Consider the following 21512-nt stretch of genomic DNA (forward strand, 5'->3'; position numbering starts at 1 on the left):
TTAATCCCTCATTTCCTCCCCAGAGTATCCTTTAAGGACCACAGCAGTTGTGTGTGTGCGTGTGCGCCTGCATGTGTGTCTGAATCCTTGCCGTATCTTCTGTAGAGCAGATTTTGTCCACAGCAGTCGGGCACTCCGATAGTCTCCATTCATTATTCAGCTCCACTCCAGCTGCACCACACCCCCAAGCAGCACAGAAATAAAACAAGGTTAAGAATTGGCATGAAATGTGTCTCAGTGGATCAAGGGGTGGGGGGAGGGTGGGCTGGAGGTTCTGGAGACAGGGGAGGTATGGGCCTTTATCTGTGCGCCATCTTTTATTAATTGCCTTGGTGCTTCGACTGCGTGATCATTAATGCATGCGCGGAATAACGTATTTACATGTTCTCATGCATTATGCATGGTCAGGGAGGAGGCTACAATGTTGTGGAGGACCCTCTGCCCACAGGTCCTATGTTTTCTTTTCGTGTGTGTGTGAGAGTGTGTGTGCCCCTGTCTATGTGTGTGTCTATGTGCGAGCTGATTTGCATTCAGCCACGCTGTAAAATCCACTCACTGCCAGGCCCCTCTGCTGCTACAGGAAAGCAATGGAGCGTTGGACAACAAACAACATTCCCTGCGTTTTCACACAGGCTGCTGAGACTTCTGACTGCCTGACAGAGGCTGACAGGTCTCAATGCGGGTTGCGGAAGGAGCAGGGCAGCCCTATTCAATCTATAGCCCTCTGGCCAGATACTGCTATTATATCTATTGACCGTAACATGCAATAATGTGCTAGCCAGGCTGCGCCGACTGTCGCTCACAGCTTTAGTTTTCTTCGCTGTGAATAAACAACTGGTAACACGGCTCGTATCAACGTTTGCACAGAGACTCTGAGGGGCCGACCAGTGTCAGTCGTTAACCATGTTTGTCCCGCCCGTCGTTCACTGTGATTGGACGGCCGGTGACAGTGATGAGCGCAGCCGTTGTAGATTTTTCAACTCTCGCCGACCTGAAAAAAAAAAGTCGTTGAACGTTCAGCGCAGACTAGACGCTCAGGACCTCGATAAGCTGCTGCCGTTCATTAAAACAATTAAAAAAATATTCTGTACTCAGGAAAAAACATTTTTGGTGGACACTGGCCATAGGTAATTGCAGCGTTGGCAGTGTCGGCAGGTTTCAGCGCATGCTGATTCGTTCAAATGAACCCGAGGTCTACGCCTAGCACGATGGAACAACTGCAAACATTTCCCTATGGAGGGTGGCCAGAGCCATATATTCACAGAGTGAAAATCCCGTAGTGACAATAGGGCTGGTTCGCACCGGGCTAAGTATGTGCCCTTGTACGTGCTAATATATCTATTAACATTATGTTGTAAATGTAGGAGTTATTTGTAGCCATTAATCAACAACATTTTCTGTCCATTCTGTGTATTTCCAATCATCTTGCTTTGACACCAAACAGCCCTGGTGTCGGGGTTGTAGGTGCAGAGAAACATTAAACTGCTCTATATATCTATTTTCTCAGTCATAAAACCTCCATAGTCACATGTGCTGGGTAGCATCTGGCTTCTTTCCATTCACTTCTTGGATGATGGACAGTTACTGTAATGTCAAAATCCTGTATTTTGTGCAGGATGGGGCAGAACGGTGGCGGAAAGGAAGCTTGTCTTACTTAAAATATGAACATTGTCTCATTGTCTTGGCATCAGGGGTGCTGATTGATCATGTCAAAGCTCCCCATCGGCCTATTCACCTCCGTGATCGATCGACCACTTACTCAGTCACACCTGTAGTTCTCTTATTTCCACAGGCTGGCGCTCATAAAGTCAGCTCTCTGCTCCGGAACTGCCCTCTTATTTATTTTACGCATTTCCTCGTTCTTCTTCTTTTGCTGCCTCTATTATCATAAGTCCAAACTCAGCAGATGCCCCTCATATCGATCAGTGGCTGGCCCCAGCTGCTCTCATTTAACTTGTTGTAAGTGAGCGCTGTGTCTCATTATTTTTTCCGCTGATTGCTGTGTGTTGTAATTTGTGTGTTGTAATTGTGTCAGATAACTGCTGGTGTGGTTGGTCATTGTGCTGCCTGCTGCCGTACATCAGAAGCGACCCTGCTGGATAATTAGAATTGATTTGGTGCAATTCAATTAATCACACTGTTAAATTTCAGCTACTGACTGCGGACTCACACTGTTGTGTGTGCATAACTTCGTGTGTGTGTTTCAGGGTTATTAGTGGGCCCAAAAAGAAACCATTTACACAAATGAACAGAGCTGCATAAAACACAGCCATTAAATTCATTTTTTAATCACATTTACCACAGTTGTTTGAAATATGTAACATAACCCCATAAATCAAATATCAACAACAATGTAATTGTTTGTTTGTCTTTGTATAATAGTAAGATGTTCTGGTTTCCAAATGTTGTGGGAGGAACAGATTTTCTTTGAGGAATACTGGTTTTGATTGTGCTCCAGAGTTTTTCATGAAAAGATGAAAATAAACTCAGAAAGCTCTTGCTGTGTTTGCAGAGATTGTGTTTCCAGGTTTAATGAATTCACTGATCTTTAAAGTACTGGTGGAGAACAGCTTTGGCTTTAGTGAAGCCTTTTAGAAATGCTACTTTCTTCATGTTCGAGATGCTGACAACGTTTAGTGCAGTTTGTTCATTCTGTGCGCTTCCTTTCGTACCTCCACTATCATGACACTGTTACCTTGACCTTTGCACCTTTGACATTTCTCATTACGTTCATACCAGTGTCTGCGGTACAGAAATGTAAACATCTTCTATTGTGTTTAACGATGCCTCCTGACATTCACTCTTTGCCTAAAATGTAAATAAAACATGGTGCATTTGTGTACTGCGTGAGTCGCTGCTGTCTTTTGTCTTGTCTTATTATGGTCATCGAGGTGCGTCCTTAAATAGCCACTCAGTTGTGTGTAAACTGCAGTAGGAAGCACTGACAAGGAGAGAAATCTCCGCTGTTGTTGGTTCTCTTCAGGTTTATTTATCCTGAAGAGCGCCGGAGTGTGTGTGTGTGTGTGTGTGTGTGTGTGTGTGTGTGTGTGTGTGTGTGTGTGTGTGTGTGTGTGTGTGTGTGTGTCTCTCTCTTTGCCTCCTTTGCAGCGTGCAGAAAACAAAGGGGTCCTCGCTCTCGCAGGCCCTGATTGCAGTCATTAAGATGCAGAGGCGCTCCCGGTGTGACGGGGCCTCTCCTCAAGGGGATTGAGCTCGCAAAGCTCTGCCGCTTGCCTGTTTTTAATAACAATCATCTAAAATCGCTGCAATTAGCCCCGAGCTACAAGGAGATGGAGAGCAGAAGATTAAGAGAGATGGAGGGAGGAAGGGCTACAAGCTCAGATTCAGTGAACCTTTCCAATGTCAGCTCCTCTTTCACATGGAAAATTCAAGAGGGCCTTTGTGTTCATCAATTATTAGCCATGAAAGTTAAAAAGATCCATTATGTATTTTTAATCAGAGTTATATGGGAATCTTTGAACTGATTCCCAGTCTGGCCTGAGGCTACAAGCAGAGGTAGCCCCGGCCACTCCACACATCCCCTCCAAACACTCTGCCTCAGCTCTCTGCGTGCAGCTCACTTCTTTATTATTCCTGCTAAGCCCAGGCAAACTATTCACTCTGCTGCTCTGGCAAAAGCTTTCACAGCAGTGTGAAACCACAGAGGCTCCTGGTGTAGTATATACACAAGTCCGTTTCAAGAAGAGAGGTTGAGAGAGAGCTGACTCCCCTCGAACATGTAGGTGTCATCTTCAAGGAAGTACAAAAGCTAGAGAGCGGGAGAATACAGAAGAAGACGGACTTCATGGGATACGATGAACTGAACTGAATGTTTTCCTCGGCAAGCAGAATGTGGAGTATTTAACATTTCATTTGGAGTGTGCCAGCTCTGTGATGCCCTTGATGCACATTGTCTTTGCCAGAAGCTAAACTAGCCGCACCATGTGGCCGAGGTTCTTTTACTGTATCAACCAAAGCCAACTGTAGTCAGATTTTATATGAAGAGACGAAACACATCTTAAGACGCTATATAGTATTTCCTCTCGGTTTATATTTTTCTTAAGGTTTTCTTTGTTTTCTTTAAAGTCTGCCAATAGGATGAGAGACTTCCCTCCTTTCTCTCTTGTGAGAAATATTTCCTTTGTCCCTATGATGTTTTACCCTCTATCGAGATGAAAGTGCTTTTGCCTTGAAATGTCCTGCTATGAAAACAAGCTGAGTTTCATCCTTGGCACAATTATTTACTGCCTTTAAAAGACTACTTCAGTTTGGCATCGCAGCAGAGCCGGAGATAACCGTCTTTTTGATCCATGTTTTCTTTGCATGTCACCTGCAATTCCCCACAATGCAACTCAACATGATTCACTCAGCTGCCCAGAGTTTGGTTTGTTATGTTTGTAGCAGCTTAGGTCATGTGGCTACAGATATTTTTCTTCACACTTTCTGTGACAGTTGCAGGAACATTCTGCCTTCGTCCAAGATAAAGTTCTTTGAAATGCGTTAATATTCACTCACTGTCTGATTTACAGCTTTGGGAGGAGATATATATTTTCACAGTGTACATCTCCTTGGTTTTGGAAGGCTTTAGGTTAAATACACAGTGACAGATGAGCATAACCCAAAAGCTTGAGGCTGTGGATGGAAGGAGTCAAACTGGACTTAAGCTTGCAAACATTAAGAAGAGGAACAGTGAAATCAAAGTAGTGTTGAAGGGGAGAGAGGGCAACCAGAAGAGAGGATATAATGTTTGTGTCAAGTATTCTTTGTTTTGTTTGATGCCTCCCTCTTTGAAGATTGTCAGGTAGTTTGTGTGAAATGTTTCAAGTATATGTGAGATATGTTTGATTTAGCTTTTCTTTTAATCCAACATTCTGTCATCACAGACTATACACACGTTTATTACCGCATTTGTTTATTTGTTACTTTCCAGTCATTGCTGCTGTCCTCCTCCTTCCTCCTGATGTGTTGTCATGTAGCACCACCCACAGGTCAACAGGAGGGTGACAGGCTGGTGTGCTTCAGCTCTCTGTCAGGGAAGAAAGACACAAGAGTCTGAGTGAAGGAGCAGCAGCTCTGGTTTTGGGTTGAAAATCGACTCTGAAAGCTCAAAATAAAGCAGAAAAATTCTCAGTCACGAACAAAGAGAGCAGTGCCCGACTCATTGTTCCTACTTGTGGGACGGGGAAAGAAAGTGCAGCATACACAAGAGAACCCACTACTCTCTCTCATATTCAGTCTTTGTTCAGGCTGTGCTGAATTATTTACCCGCGTGTTTAAAAGACGGCTCGAGGGAATTTCGATATTAGCTCTTTGGAGCCTGCGCTCAAGTCGCTGTGGCCTACAAAAACTTAGCGTTCTTTCATGAAATGTACAGACAGTTGTAAATGAAGAGTTATCAGGAAAAATTTGAGAAAAAAAGTTTTGATAAAAAGCATAGTTGAAAGTGTGCTTTTAAATGCAGTGAATCCTTGTTTTAACCCTGTTCTTTGGTTCACATTGTGTTCTCCTATGAGACTGCAGTTCAGTAAAAGCATTTCTCATTCAAACTCCCATCGCTTCCTGCTACTTTTAAGATTGCAGCCAGCTTTGCATGTTTTCTCTGCTTCACTTCTTTTTCTTTTCTTTTGCAAATGAAAATAAGCCTTGTATAGTTCTCATTTGCCCTCACAGAGATTCTCCTTAATTTATAATACAAGTACCTTTACACTGTTTGAAATTGCGATGCTGTCTGACAGTATTCAACGACTGTTGTTTGTAGGCACAAGCTAATACTGCAATTCTGTGAATTTAATTGATTCTGTTAAAATCAAAGTCTTTGACTAAAAGTTTTCTTTTCACTCATAAAGTTTTGGGAACGAAACAACTGTAGGTGCACAATGGCGTGAGAAATAATTCATTACGGCACAACACTTGCCTTGGCCGTGTTTTATGTTGTGCTCAGTGGAAAGTAGTTCAGTGCTGTGATTACGTGGGGAACTCACTGATACTCCCACTCTCACAGATTTCACAAGGTTTTGTTTTGGGTCATGGTTCATTGTTTAGTCTTTCTCAGAGTCTGATAGAAGCTTATCTCCGAAAATGTGGATTAGCTTTCAAGGTTACATCACTGTTATCATGGGGGCAGGTCATCCTACAATAAAGCAGAGCTGGTCATGAGTCAGCCTGAAAATTGACCCAAGCTAAATTCCACACTCTTATCAGTGAAACACTCCTGCACACATCTATTTCCAAACTCCAAGCAACTTCACTCCACAGTCATACTTAATTTTATCAGCCAGCGTGATGGACAAGGTCTTGTGATGCAGGTTATCTCTCTTTTTATTGCTCATTAGCTACAATTATGTGAGAGCTGCCTCTTTGGCCTGTTCTTTTGGCAGGATAATTGATTGTGGCTCTTAGTATGTGTGGCGCAGCCAGCACGAACAAATCTGTAGTGATGAGTCTATGATCCCTTTTCCTGGGTTGTTTATGCAGCCCTCCTGCCATCGAAAACCTATGTAGTTCAAAGCTGTTCAACACAAAAGCTGTCACAGTGGAGAGCCACAGAAATACAAAGCATAACACTACTCCCACATTACTTCCTTTAGTATTTCTTTGATTAGACGTCAGTGGATTCTCGCGCTGCTTATATAAAGTCATCTCATACTGGCCTATTTGAAATGATTACACCAGTTCTGTTCCAGTAAACGCTTGAAGTTTTAAGTGATAAACCTCAGGCTGAGAACCCAATTTTCCCCAGCAAACTCAGAAAGCCACAGGAAGGCAGTCACTCCTGCAGAGCCTGCCTTTTAAATCGTGTTTTATTAAATTTTTGTTGTGCTATTCACCAAAATCTCCACACTGAGGGGTTACAGAAATAATTTTCAGTGTTTCCTCGGGGGTGGGGGGGGAGCTGTATTCCCATTTTTGTCTTATTTTTTGCCACAGCGCAACCAGGAGTGAGTACAAAAGGGGCCGAACGGCTCAGTATCAGTCGTGATTTCCTGAATAGCCCAGTGGGAGCGCGGGAAGTCAGGGTGCTTGCAGCAGATCGGCATTGCCCTGAAACAGCAGCCATGCTGTGAGGGAGATGGCTTTTCTCTGAGACAGTCCGACTGTGAGCCACGGGTCTGCAAATGAAACAGGGGCAGGAGGGATGCAGCCTTTACAGAGTCGAGGCCCCTGTTGCCTGGCGGGGCCTGTCTGCTGCTGTGGCAGAGGGAAAAAAGCTGCAGTGGATAAACAGAAAAAAGAGCTGCAGATAATTCTGCTGAAAATACAGTGACGCTATTTCCTGCTGTTTGTGAATTCATCAGGCCTCCTGCTGTGCCACTAGTGATTTCTAAATATATGCAGCTCATCTGATGTAGATGTGTAAACTCTGCGTAGGGTTATGGATGGCTGTGCAGACAGATTGTTTGCTCTGGGTTCTCGGTGGTCCTGGTGGGTGGGATCTGTCAGCACCATCTTACGCTGTTTTCCACATGAGCCTTATTGAGTTCCCAATTACAATGCTGGTCCTCTTGTCTTGGGCTCACCGCTGTTGTAGAATTGACCTTGCATTTTTGCAAGGGAGCTCTGTTGTGTATTCAAGCCAGCAGGCCTGTTAGGCAGGCAGAGAGTGAGGCGGACGGACTCCTTCTCCCAGGCCCTGCTCCTGCAAGACCCTGCTTAACAGGCATCAGGCTTACACATATAATTCTTGCGAGGGGAGAGCAGGCTTAGCTCTTAGTCCTCATTGCAGCTGACATTGTATCAGGCAGCGAGACAAGGCCAGACTGCTGCAGCCTTATTAGCCATGTCTGGATTGGCTTTCCCTCAGTCTGACAGTAATTTTCAATGATAAAGGTTGCTTTGGAATTTAATGGAATGGGTAGAAACAACCTCCATGCTCTACATGGAGAGCCGTCCCCTGCTGGTGTTTTCCTACAGCCGGGCTGGCTGCCCGAGCGACGGAGGACGGGGCATAGAGGAGGCACTTGCTGTAGGTGGAGCTCTTGTGTTGGATTCTGATGTCGGAGCTTGATTCACCTGCTTGTGTAGGACACCACAGCTGCCTCTGTTGTGTGTGTGTGTGTGTGTGTGTGTGTGTGTGTGTGTGTGTGTGTGTGTGTGTGTGTGTGTGTGTGTGTGTATGTTTGTGTGTGTGTGTGTGTGCACCTCCCTTTCATGTGGTGCTGATGCAAATGCAAAGATAGCATATAACAAGAGATTTACAAGCCTCCTGTATACACACACGCAGGTCCGCTCATGTACATATTTAATACACATTTTCAGTACATGTAGAATGAATTGACAGCTCTCGACGGGTGGCACGACACTGCCAACTGTTCATGTTTACATTAAAGCTGATTAGAAATTGTAATGGGATCGTATGTTTTCAGCTGGCAATAGTTTGTTTATGTCTGTTACTGCCGACAACCGCGCCTGCCCTTCCCTCACCACTCCCTGGCACCTTCATGCCACGAAATGCACGTAAACGTCTGTCCCAGCAATTCCTTCCTGCTCTGCCTGTTTTCCTTCCCCCTCCTCCACCTCCCCCCCTTCGCGCCACCGCAATCTACCGCAGGCCCTCCATCTCTCCGGCCTGTCAGCGTGCTTTTTCATTTGGCTTGTTGCTACAGGGGGCTCGACACTGGCAGATTACAACTCGGCAGCCAGTCATTTTCGATTTATCAGAGCCCCCTCCCTCTGTGCCTCTCCTCTTTCTCTCTCCCCCACCTCAGCCTGCCACACTCACTACACTCACTAGCATCAGTCCAGACACATCACTGAGCACAGCCTCACCCTCCCCCTGTTCCCTCCACCTTCCATATCTTCCTCTTTCGATCAGCGCAGAAAATTTAGCTCACAAGCCCCAAGACAAAAAAACCCAGAAATATTGTGGCAGTGGAAGCATTTAAGTTAGAGAGGCAGCTAGAGCTGTATTATTACTTAGGCCTCTGTCACTGGTGATGACCCGGGAGAGTGGAGAATATCGATCGCGTGTCACTCAAGGCATTCAGCAGATTGCATTGACAAAGCTTGTCGGGGCCCTTAATAGCGAGGTTAGCAGCCTTGGCTGGGACCCAGGAGAAAACTCTAACTGTGCCCAATTTCATGCTGGCTTTTAACCATTCACTGGGTCCAGAGAGTGGATTGATAACAGTAAGGAAGTAATTTTACTCTAATAATAGCCTTCCCGTGGTTAACATTTGTGGCCCTTAGTCCCTGCAAAAGTGCCTTTTCCAAGTGCAGGAGAAAGACGCCCAGCTTTGTGTGGTTGCTTTTTGTGACAGCAAATAGCTTAACAGGAACAAAGCATGGTGGGAAAAAAAGAAGGGAGTAAAAAATATCAAAAGGAGTGTGCAAGTGATTTATAAGTTGAAGGAAGTCCATTACTCGCTAGAGGAAGCCCAGACCAAAACACAAACAGAGCAGGGGCACGACTTGCAAAGAGGGTCATGGAGTAATTCATTTGCGCTGCCAAGATTGTTGATAGCTGCTGAAAACACTACTTGTCAGAGGAGGAAAAAAAAATGACAGGATTTCGATCGCACTGTAATTCTCAACATAAATAAGAACACTAAAGCCCCTGAATAGTCTCTCTTTAAGCCGAGTGATGTGGAACCAGGCTGAAATGTAACAGGTCCCCTGTGTGTTGTAATTTGCCTTCAACACATGAGGGGAAGTTATTTCTACATGCAGCGCAGTCATTGCTGGATGCTTTCAGGTCTTTTGTGTCAGGTGGCTATTGTGTAGGCCTAAATCATAATGCTGGAACACCTTTGATTCCTTTTTATTTCCACAGTCAAGCTGTAACATTGGATAAAGAATTTTTTTTTTTTTTTTATGGTCAGAGTTATGAGAAGTTTAAAGAAAACAGAACGATAATGTTCCAGCTTATGTAAAACCCTCATTCACTGAACTACTACAAGTATGTGCCCTAGTTACTGTGTCTGTACAGAAGCTTTTCAAGTCGCAACAACTTTAGCTTCCAAAGTTCTTCCAACTTTTTAAGTGGATTTGCTGAAATAGTTTTTCAGCTGCAAACTGAAGTGTGTGTGCATATATATATACTTTTTTTTACCCATGTTGCTGGCATAATTTTCAAAATGAGTATATATTTTTTATAAAACAAAATTTCTCATTTTCAACATTTGATATGTTGTCTTTGGTGTATTCTCAAATAAATATGGGTTCACAATATCTGCAAATAATCTCATTGTGTTTTTATTTGCATTTTACACAGCATCCCAACAGTGTTTTGTGTGTGTGTGTGTGTGTGTGTGTGTGTGTGTGTGTGTGTGTGTGTGTGTGTGTGTGTGTGTATGTATATGTGTGTATATATATATATATATATATATATATATATATATATATATATATAAAAGGTTGCTTGGAGATGTCTAAATGTCTTTACCTTAAACATGCATGTCTATAATTTTCTCTCTGATCTCCTCAGGCAGCTCTCTGCTCCATGTTCAGTGTGGTGCACACAATACTACCGAACAGCAGAGTGACCGCTTTTCTCCATTTAAATAGGCTGAGTGACTGATTACAAATCTGATTACGACTCCGAATGTGGCCGCGCTGCAAATATAATGTCTGGCCAACTGGGCTGTTTTGATTGGCAGATGGGGAGGAATTCTTCCAACACTACCACCACCAGCGAGCCTCCTTCAGTAGTAAGCTTGTTCATGTTCCAGCCGGTGTTCTGCAATAATGACTGTGTGCTTCAATGCTGGTGAAGAGCAAACCACATGCTCTTACAGAGGCAGTGGTCTGTAAAGGTAGATTGTAACTGTAAGCAGGGAAGTAAACATTAAGTGATAAATACATTTCCAGCAACAAAAGGCCGACATCCTAACATGTATTTCCCACCTACTTACATAATAAGCTTTTTTCAGTTTTAACCAGAACACACCATAACTTTTCAGTAACAGTAATATCTCCAGTATAGATCAAGGAGAAAATAATCAGTCAAGTAATGCGCTGCCTTAAAATCCCAGTTTACGGTTCTTTTTAAGTTGGAATTTATAAATGCATCTATTAATGCTTGCAAGGGGTCAAAATGTGGCCAGAACAGACCTTGTACCAACATTAGTTTCATTGTGACGAAACCAAGTTTTTCTGTGTTTATGTATTAGCAACACAATGTTATTGAAAAATAAGTAGCGTAATGTGGTGCATCAGGTTTAGAATAGGTTGTTTGGGCAGGTTGTCTCATCCCAGCAAGTTAGGTGACATCATTCCCTCTTTCCCAGTTGTGTTTTTATCTTTCACATTTTCTCGGCACATAAAAACGATACGTCCAGCAGCACATGAACACTGAAACAACCCAGAGATCGCTTTCTGTGAGATCCCTAACCTGTCTGCTGCCTACCAGCCCATAATGGGAACATTCCAGCTGGATTTTTACGAGCAGTGCCATGAAATGAAATCAGGTGCATGGCCTATGTAGTTCCCCTATAATGTTAATGGACAATATTGTGCCAACATCATATCTTTATTATATTTTGCTGCATAGCGGTACAGTATGTTGTTGCATTACGTGAGTTATTTCTTGTCTCTGAAATCCTGATTATTTCAATTACAATCATGTTGTTTGGCTGAGTTTTTGTTGCCCTTGGCTTCTTGCTGTCTCTCATTACCAGTCTGTTAAAGCAGCCGGAGCAGATGTTTGCTAGCAGACTCCTCACCAGCCAGGCAAACCGTAGCAGTGTCTTATTTTATGACTTGATAATGACAGATGTGAATCTCGGGAAGGTGGCTAAATGAGGACATTTACAGCAGGGATTAACGATAACAGCGCCGGCCTCAGGAAGGCACCCTGGGTCAGCCAAATAGGAAATGTATATCATGCCATCAGCTTTCACAGCCCCCTCTAATCCCCGAATAGCAGTGCAGATGGAGCCGAATGCAGGTAAGGTGAGACACAATCATTCTTGTTGGTTTACACCAGCGTGCAGACCGCAGTATGGTGTTTGATAGGCACAGCTGCCTGTTTACCGAATGGCAACATCTGCCTACTCGCCAGTGCTGAGCTTATGACATCCTGACCTTCATTAGATGGAAATCACCGCAGATATGCAAACAAGAGATCTTGTAATTGTGAGCATAGGTATTCACTGATGAGGGGATTTGATACAAGTAAATTATGTAATATTTCCCCCAAAATTAAATAAATAGATTTGAATTAATGCAGCCTTTAAATGTTAATGTATGTACATTAATGCAGCCTGTGTTTTATTTGCTGTAATTGGCACTAATTCATACTTCTGTGCTGCTATAGAGTTGATGAATTTAAATGGACGTAAATTACATGTTTATTGAGTCACTTGAGAGGATGATGAGTGGAATGTCTTTTAATTCATCTCATATAGCGTATATGTTTTCTGTCTTATTTGCTGAATAACTTCCCAGCCAGTAGTTCTTCCACGTCTCAGGCTTTAGCATAATGACACAACTATGGCCTATATAGGTTCTCTCTCTTAGTCACAACCGGAGTACAGTGCTCTGCCATTTTATAAATGTTTGTATCTTCTCCTTCCTTGTAAAAAGCTCTGGTTCTGCTCTTTTGTAGCAACGTGTGTCACGGTGAGCACTCTGCTGCTATTCCTGTAACATAAAATAGCCCTCTTTCCCTAAACTAGAAGCATTTGTCTATCATATTACCACACATGAGCCTCACACAAGGCTTGACCCAGTGTTAAGTGTCTGCGCTAAATTTCATTGCCTCCATCTACTGGAAGGCCTGCCAATATACTGGCAGTGAATTCCTGGAGGAAAATAAATGGCAATAAAAAAGAGAAATGATAGCCCCTGCAAGCTGATAGGAGAGGGCTTTTTCTCTCCTATCTTTTTTCCATACCCCTTTTTATTGAGGCTGCCCAGCTCAGGGAGATGTGATTTGGCACACTGGCAGTGACTTTAGTTGGATGGGTGTTTGAAAGCCAATATTGAAGTAACGACACCGTGGCACATATTGAAGAGCTGGGGAATCATGTAATTAATTGCATGCAAATTTCTTTGATGAGTAGTCATGTGTTGATGAGCACTCAACTGGGCAGCTAGAAGTCTGGTACTTTTCAGTTTTCCAATGCATTCTGAGAAGGCATCAAGTAACATCATTCTCTCTGTCTGCTTTCTGTCTGCTGTACATGGGGAATGTTAGAGCTCAGGGAATTGGAGGTGTGTAAAGTGGGCAGGAATGTTATTTTACTGCCATGCTGGGCTACTATAACAAGATGTTCAGATATGATCTGAGAGAGTAGAGGTCTCCCACTGCTCTTATATTCTCCCTCCACCCCATCACCACCACCACACACTTTTTCTCCACCTGCTCAGTTCATTATTAAATCTGGGAATTGTCCCCATAACTCAATCCACCAGACTACAGCATTATATGACCATTTGTGAGAAGGGTGATTGCGACGCAGGGCAGAGGATGGATGTTAAAAGCATATTGATTTGTCTGTAATGTCGTCATAGATCAGAGATTTATGGCAATATATAAATGCAGCCGCAAGCTCTAGTAGCCTCCAGCCTGTGGTGGAGGAAATGGAGTCCTTAGTATGACTGATGAGATCAAGACAGTGCTCTCAACCACGTTTACTCACTCCCCCTCTCGCTGATATGAGCTTCCATTTCCCACTCCTCCTCCCGGGATGTTCTCACCCTGCGGCTGCTGTGACGAGTCCACAGTGGCTCCATATATTTGCTTTGACTTCACATTTCAGCACAGAAGTTAGAAAAAGGCACCTCAGTGGCCAGAGATTGGTTGGAGTAGGTGCATTTTGCGTTACCGATCTGTCCCCTGGTAGAAAAATGATGTCTGACAAGGTCGCCAGAGATCACTGCCACACATTAATGCTCGAGGATTGAAAGGAAATGGAGCTTCTCCATGGTTACACAGCGAGATACTACCATGAACTACCCCACTCGCTGACTACAAGTGACATCTTAACCACAGGCAAACAGTCGGCTTTAGGATAAACATGCCAAGTATTTTTAATACGTCATTTAGGCAAAGTGATGAAAGATCACGTGACATCCATGCTTCAACTACTGAGATAAAAAAAAAAAAATGGTATTAAGGGTTATTATCACACTGTATGCTTGTGACCTCTTTGCCACACACAGAGCGAACAGTAAACAAATCTGGGGCAATGGAAGCCAAGTGCTGATGCTCAGTGACAGGCTGTGAGCGAGGGTGGCAGAAGGGGTTATGGGTGACAAGAAGGCCAGGCGGGGCTCCTGTCTGTGGCAGTTAAAGCAGCTGGGCCTCAGAGCCAAGCACAGGGTCAGAACCAGGCCACGCTGGTGGGCTCACCCACACAGCCACTGTCAGAGAGATGACGTAGGGCCCGATGTCAGCTCTCTATTACCGGCCCTGACAAACCCTCTACCCCTCTTTTTACACAAGTCTCGTCAGTATAAGCCAACTGTGAATTAAATAGGTCCAGCAGTTTCCAACTGCTGTTGTCAACCAGCCCAAGGTTGCATTTACCCGATGGGCTCACTGTGAGGCTGATGTGATGTAAAGGCTAGTACGGACATAATTAGCGATGCTTAATATGGTCTAATATTTGGCAATGGCGTAGCCGAAGGCTATAGGAGAGTGCCTGTATAAAGTCGACAGAAATTCCTTAAGCTGTTCTTTTTAATTGCTCAATTGTGAACCTCCCCAGTACTTTAATAGCCCTCATATACAGACCTCTGAAGGTAGCATAAAGGAGATATTCAAAGTGTAGTCAGTGGAAACTGAGTGGATTTGACAGTGCTGCAGGAAATAGACAATTTATTATCAGCAACCGAGCCGAGATAGTGGATTATCTATAAAACTTTCATGGTTCTCCCTCAGTGGCAAGCAGCCATAAAACTTCCCAAATGAGGGACTTGTTAATTTACTTGTTAAAGCAAATTAAAAATTTATAAGCGCTTTTAGGTAAATGAGATCGTCTTTCATTGCTGCCCTAGTGGGATTCTCTCTGCCAGATCCTGAGAGGACAGGTTAGCTGTTGTGAAAGCCGCAGAAGAACAATAAAAGCCGTTAAATTGTTCCGGGTTTTATTACCGCCGAGCGCCGCAGCTGCTGTTGCACGTAACTAAGGGAAACCAGGAGCTGATGGCTACAGAATCCCACCGAGGCCAGTAGAAAACTGAGCCCAATTCTCTCTGCTGTTTTTTTTTTTTTTTTTGTGGGATGGGGTGGAGGTGGGGGTGGAGTCGCTGGGGTTGTGTATGCCTTTGTTTAAAAAGGCCTTTGAGGTTAGAAATGTTAGCAGGCCTACTTTTGTGCTGATTGCATTGAGTCTGTAGTGCAGCCCTTGAGAATAGGTCAATACACTTGTAAAATTCCACTATAGCAATGGTGAGCACTTTTCAGTAAGTGAGAAAATAATTGATTCCACATGCCTAAGACAATGTTGTAATAGCTGTTGAGCGTACCTTTCAAGGTACCCGTGTTAAATTATATATTTTATTATTTTCACTTTGATCTCTGAATGTACCTCATTGCAATGCTGTGAATTATTTTTCATTCTAACACATTTACCTTCCACTGTGAGACTCAAAATTACTAACAGCGTTACTGAATAGACATTCCACAATACATTTTTTATTAGATATTTTATGTAGTAAAGACATCATCTTCTTTGATAGACATCTCAACATATTCCTGTTTATAAAGCATTCCTGCCATTCAACAGCACCTTTGGTATTTCATGTGGCAGCCATATTAATTCTACTGTGAGGTTATGTGAAGACAGTTATTTCAGTTTGATCTTCAGTATACAAGCTGAAAAGCAAGAAGCAAGGTCCTTCAGCTGTTCATTATGTACGTTAGGACTTACTAAAACTCAAAAGTTTGGTGTAGTGTAAGAGTGAATGTACAGGAGACTCTGAGAAAAACGTATCTTCGGTCAAGGTCAGTGAAGAAATGCCAATCTTCTGCCACATTATTGGAAATCTATACCAAAGCTCTGACAAGGAAGTTATTTACAGCTTATTTGCTTCTGTCTTATCTGTTTAGATAAGGGGAGATATCTTCTCTTGCTACTGGCACATTTAATATATGTATTACATTGTACTGTATAAGTTTTATTTCTATATCACACCATTGCAAGAAAACGGCCTATTTCTGCCTTGTTGTGTTTGCATCCTGGATTTTTCCTCAACTGAAACATATTTAAGTCAACAAAAAGTAATATTATTACTTTTTCAACTAATTTATGAAGAATCTGTCACATTTTTTAATATATTGGATATATCTTTTCCCAGATTTATGCTACCATGCATAACACGGCATGGTTCGAGACTGTTCTCCACCAAAGATACCAGCGCAGGTGTTTTGTGGAAGCAACTTTACATTACAACCCTAGACTTTATATAAAAATGAAAAATGAGGCCGATGCTGAAGTGCCTGAAGCTGCGATACCACCGAGGGCCGCTGGAGGTTTTCTCCAAAAGGCCTCCGGCTACAGAGACTACCATTCAACTAGTCTCATAAAATTCGACCATATATGGTCACTCCAAACCGCTCGGGATTAGCAAAATGGCGCCGACCATATTCCGAACTCGAGGCTTCATAATGGCCGTTCACAAACCAACGGGTGATGGCACTGCTGGTTGCCGCTTTATTACAACCCAGTTACATTTTAAAGTTAAGCAACATCCAGTGGTCATAATCTGGACTATCTGGTGTCCGGGAGACGTGATGCAGTTCAGATGACATCTATATGTATATATATATGTATGTTTTTTTTCTTGTAAGGGGGCATGTTTTGAGTGGATGCATCGTTCGTTCCAACAGTGGACTTCTTTGCAAGAGACAAGTTTTCACTTTCTTTGTTCACCAACATGTCAGGGCAGTTTTGAAAAAAGCAACAACACTCATTTACTTTTGCACAGAAGTCAAAAATTGGGGCTTAATATCTATTTAATCAAGGAAATACTTTCAGAAGGATCACCAGAACACTGATTAGAAGGAGTTAATTTAGCTAATAAGGACTTGTGGGAAAAAAGGTTGACTTTGTATTTTATGAGAGAAGTTGACAATTGGAGTCTTTTGGAGCCAGCTGTATTTTGGAGCCAGCCCTTAGTGGCCCTTAAGGTTGTTGCATTTTAAAGCCTTTCGGCAGTGGCTGCACTGTTCACACCTGGAGAAGACTTCCATTTTGTAAACAGTCTATGATCGAGAATAACAGATTGAATAGGTGCTTGTAGAAGTGAATACGTGTCACTGTTTTGTTTTGTTCTTTTTAAGAATGATGTACAATAAATGTGAATGATTTCTCATACTTGGGGGCTGAACCATGCTGAGATTTTGCTGCTTTTTTCCAGAGCATCACACTGACTGCTGATTGAAAACAGTTGTTGATTCTCTACTTCAGTAAATTCAGACTGGTAAGAGAGACTCAGAAAAAAAAAAGAAAGAAAAAAAAAAAACCTTATCCCCTAACACAGAACAGATTGTAGGAAAACAAGACCTCACTGTGTGGAAATTAATGGCAGATGCACTTACTAGTAGTTTAAATGTTTCATTAGATGCTAATGTCTTGCTGTGTCTTTAATTGTTGTGAAATTGGCCTCTGGAATATTAAAACCATCTGTTTGTTATCTTCCTGCAGGGCCAGTTCTTACCCAGGCTGAGCCGAAACAGTACGGTCATTAAATAAATTCATCCATATGCCTCAACCTGTCTTAATGAATGTCTTTATGTTATTGCTTCTGTGCAGCTCACCAGTCTGGGCAGCTGGACACGCATGTCTCATCTTGCCGCTTTAGATCTCGGCTGAATGCCGTGAAGAGCACTGGTGTTCATTACAGAAGCTTTAAAACTGTAGGCGAGTTTAAAAGCCTATAAAACATATAGAAAATGACTTGCACGTCATAACAAGTGGGAGTGATCAGATCAGCACAGATCAGGTCACAGAGACGGCCCCCAAACCCACACACATGAGCTTCTCATTTAGATTTATCATCAGACAGCAGGTCATTAAATTTCAGCTTTACTTTTTGATGGCACTGACCACCACCATTCTCTTCATTTGCTTAAGACATCTATTAATCACACCGTAAAAAGAAATGAATCCATCATCTGAACCCCAAAAAGGGAAGAACGGATACAAAAAAAGAAGAAAAAAACACAATTCTCTGAAGTAATTTAAGAGAGCTCAGGGGGAAATTAAAGGGAACAAGCTGAGGGATACATCTTCAAATAGCTGTGTAATCGGGTCCCGAGCTATGTAATAGCCCTGAAAGATGAGCCGCTCTTTATTGGAATGTCTTTATTAGACATGTTCTTCAGACATTACACACAGTTCAATTTGTGCAAGATTTTTGATTTCATGGAGTACTTTCCCACTGATAAGCCAGGATACAGATGGCATGATTATATGGTTTCTCCATCGCAAAGTCAGTTTGATACCACATTGATTAATAAAAGACAAATCTCTATATCACTCCCACACTTGCCTGATTAGATCCTTTATAAGCCTATCATATATGAGTTTGGTTTGGGGCTGAGAATATTTGATGGAGGAATCAGCAGCAGCTTTCAGTATTTTATGCCTTTTTTGTGAATGCACATTCATAAATGCATGAGGGCGCTCGCATGCGCTTCCCGATGTTGTCAGCAGGGACACTGGCTGGTTAATAAATATTATAGGTCAACATGTTTTGATGAAGGAGCTGCAGACTGGGGCGTAAACATCATCCCTCGCCCCGTTCTTCAAGGATCAGTTCACAGGCCAGGGTGGATGAGATATTATTCCCCTTTTCTTTCTAAAAATATGTAAAATCCCCCCAGACGAACTGGCATTTACAAGAAAAAGAGAAAATGTGCCCTGGTTTTTGTGGGAATAAAATGTGTTGGAGGTAATTAGTGCTATCAGAGCGCAGGGCATTGCCTTGCATGAGCCTGTGCACAGGCCACTTTGGGGGGTTTTTGTGTTCTCCCCAGCCTTGTCTCAGCACTGTCTGACCACATAGACACATATTCATGGACACGTGCACACACATAATCAGACACGTGCACACACACAGAGTCAAACAGGCCCATCAGGCATTCCCAGTGCTGAGACTCTCTTATCACTTTCAGCACTCTGGCGTATCCACCCGCATTCCACCCATCATGCAATTCTCCCAAGGAATAGGATTCCTTTTTCACCGCTAATGGCTACTGAAAAGGGAACATTTTTATTTTAATTATCTGCTGAACGCAAGGGTTCATTTGGTATTCCCCCACCTTGTGCCCTTTCATCACACTAACTGATGGCTGACACCTGAAAGGAGAATACTGAAGAAGAGGTGAAAAGAAAATCATATATTGCCATTATGTCCATGGTCCTCCTGTGCAGGAGAAAGAGGGGGAAGGAGAGTGCAGAGAGTGCACATCATCTTCTTGTCCAAGTCCCATGTGTGTGCAGCACCTCTCTCTGTTTTTCCTATTGGATAGCAGAGCAGTCGTTTACTGCATTGTCCCATAAAGCCAGCTTTTTATGGGCTCTGAAATGAAACCAGCAGCATTTGTCTGGTCTGGAAGAGACATCAAGCGGAGACTTGGACAGGGAGTACAGACCCCACCTCCTTCTACTGAGCCTTGCACTCCCAAGAGTCTCTTATTGTTCCCGGGATTTTGAAGGGCCTCAGATGCCTGCGGATTGGCACGTCCTGCTCTTTATTCCTGTCATTTTGCTGCATCTCGAACAGAGTGTCTAGAAGATGACACTTGCTGAGCTCCTGCTGCCTCAGCATGTGGTGTCTGCTTGGAAAGGATAGTGGCTCCATTTGAAGGTTCTGGAGGGGTCTTTGTCCCTGTTCTCTATTTCGTGGGCTGAGAGGAGTTTCATACTGCGAGATCAGATGGCGTCTATCATTGGCAAGCGAAGTGATGGCCACTGAATAGGCTTAGAAACATGACAGATTTACAGACACAGCGCAGTAGCTACTGCCAGTTCTCACATATTCATGAACCGTTTTCTGTGGGATGCCGATCCTCGCCAGCGCTATCCATGTAGAGCTCTAAACTGCAGTGTTAACAGTTTTGCTTCATGTTATTAACCCTTGGTCTCTTTGTGTGTGTTTTGTAGCTGAAGCCGGGGCAGAACAACTGTAAAGACAGTGACAGCGAGAGTGTAAGCGGAGCGTCCAAGCCTTCCATCAGGAGCAGCTCCAGAGACAGACTGACAGATGTGAGTACATTAATAGACAAGCTCACTGCTTGACAGCTCAAGCTGTTTTTGTTCCCATTTTTCACGAGTTGAAGTACAAGTCAGACTTCTGTTATGCACACAAAAGGTTTCCAAATTTTGTTCGCAAATTTCTTCAAATCCATGTTGATTAGGACTTCACCTCACCATTGCCAAGATATTGCATCTCATCGGACAGGTGTGGCACATCAGGATGCTGATAAAAGAGCATCATTATTGGAGTGCTGGTCACAATAAAAGACTAAAACGTGCAATTTTATCATGCCACACATTTTGCAAGTTTTGAGAGAGCATTCAAATGTCATGCTGACTGCAGTAATGTCCACCAGATCTGATCCCTGATAATTGTTGAATGTTCATTTCACTGCCACAAGCTCACCAGCAAGATTGACTAAGACCAGCCACCCAGACAGCTGATGCAACAGTGGGTTTACACAAACTTCAGGCCCCCAACTGTCAGAAACCGTCTCAGGAAAGGTCATCTGATTGCTCGTTGTCCTCAGCGGGGTCTTGAACTGACTGATTTTGTCGTTGTAACCAACTTGAGTGAGGTGGGGGGCAACAATTATGTTGTTGCGGGTGAGAAATTTGCATGTTTTCAATGCACTGGAAATGGGTGTATTTTCATGTCGGAGGACATAAGTGCCGTCATGCCACAGTTAAGGTCATCTAAACTGAATGTTTTCTTTTTGACACCTCAGAACATCACAGGAGAACTCTGTGTTGACAGTCTGGCCTTGGGGGTCGAGTTCATCGTACACAACCACAACCCCCTGAGTTTGACACAAAATACAGTGTCCTCTCTCTGCTCATGGCCACGGAGAAATCGCAGACCACTGCTCACAAAAACGTGTGTGACTCAGGTGCTGGTGTTGCTCGAGCGACAAAACATGGAATATGTAGTCACAAAGGTTTTAGCTTCCTCCTGCATGGATTTGAACAAATTCGAAAACAAAATTTAGCAGAAATAAACGTTTTTCAGTGCAGAGAATAAGTCTGAGAGGTTTTACTTCAACTGACATGCAAACAAAACTGTTGCGTTTACATTTTTACGTGTATTTTATGTAAAGGAAATAACAATTTACTATTTTAGAAGCAAATTAATCTCTAATCCTAGTCATTAGTTGCCTTGTGCCACAACCTTTGCAAAAACATGTGCTTAATGTTTTTATGAAATATTTAAAAGCCTTTCCCACAAGTGTTCTTTACTGTAATGCTATAGTCATCAATCAGTGCATGTTCTTTCAACAACAAATTATTCTAGTTTCACAATTCAAGAGTCGTAATGTGCGTGTTGACTGGCACTCGGTGTGTCACAGAGGCAAAAGGTGAGTTATT

General features: G+C 43.1%; 1 protein-coding gene across 1 annotated transcript in view; it reads left to right on the top strand.

The window, feature by feature from the left end:
- Positions 1-21512, top strand: part of auts2a (activator of transcription and developmental regulator AUTS2 a) — a 299368-nt gene that overhangs the window by 114358 nt on the left and 163498 nt on the right. Inside the window, 1 exon segment of the mRNA XM_069147040.1 lies at positions 20055-20156. Within this exon segment, the coding sequence (XP_069003141.1) occupies positions 20055-20156 (102 nt within the window).

Source organism: Embiotoca jacksoni, unplaced genomic scaffold (genome assembly GCF_022577435.1).
Source record: "Embiotoca jacksoni isolate LCO1_2020_lvr unplaced genomic scaffold, fEmbJac1.0.p SCAF_13, whole genome shotgun sequence".
NCBI lineage: Eukaryota > Metazoa > Chordata > Actinopteri > Embiotocidae > Embiotoca > Embiotoca jacksoni.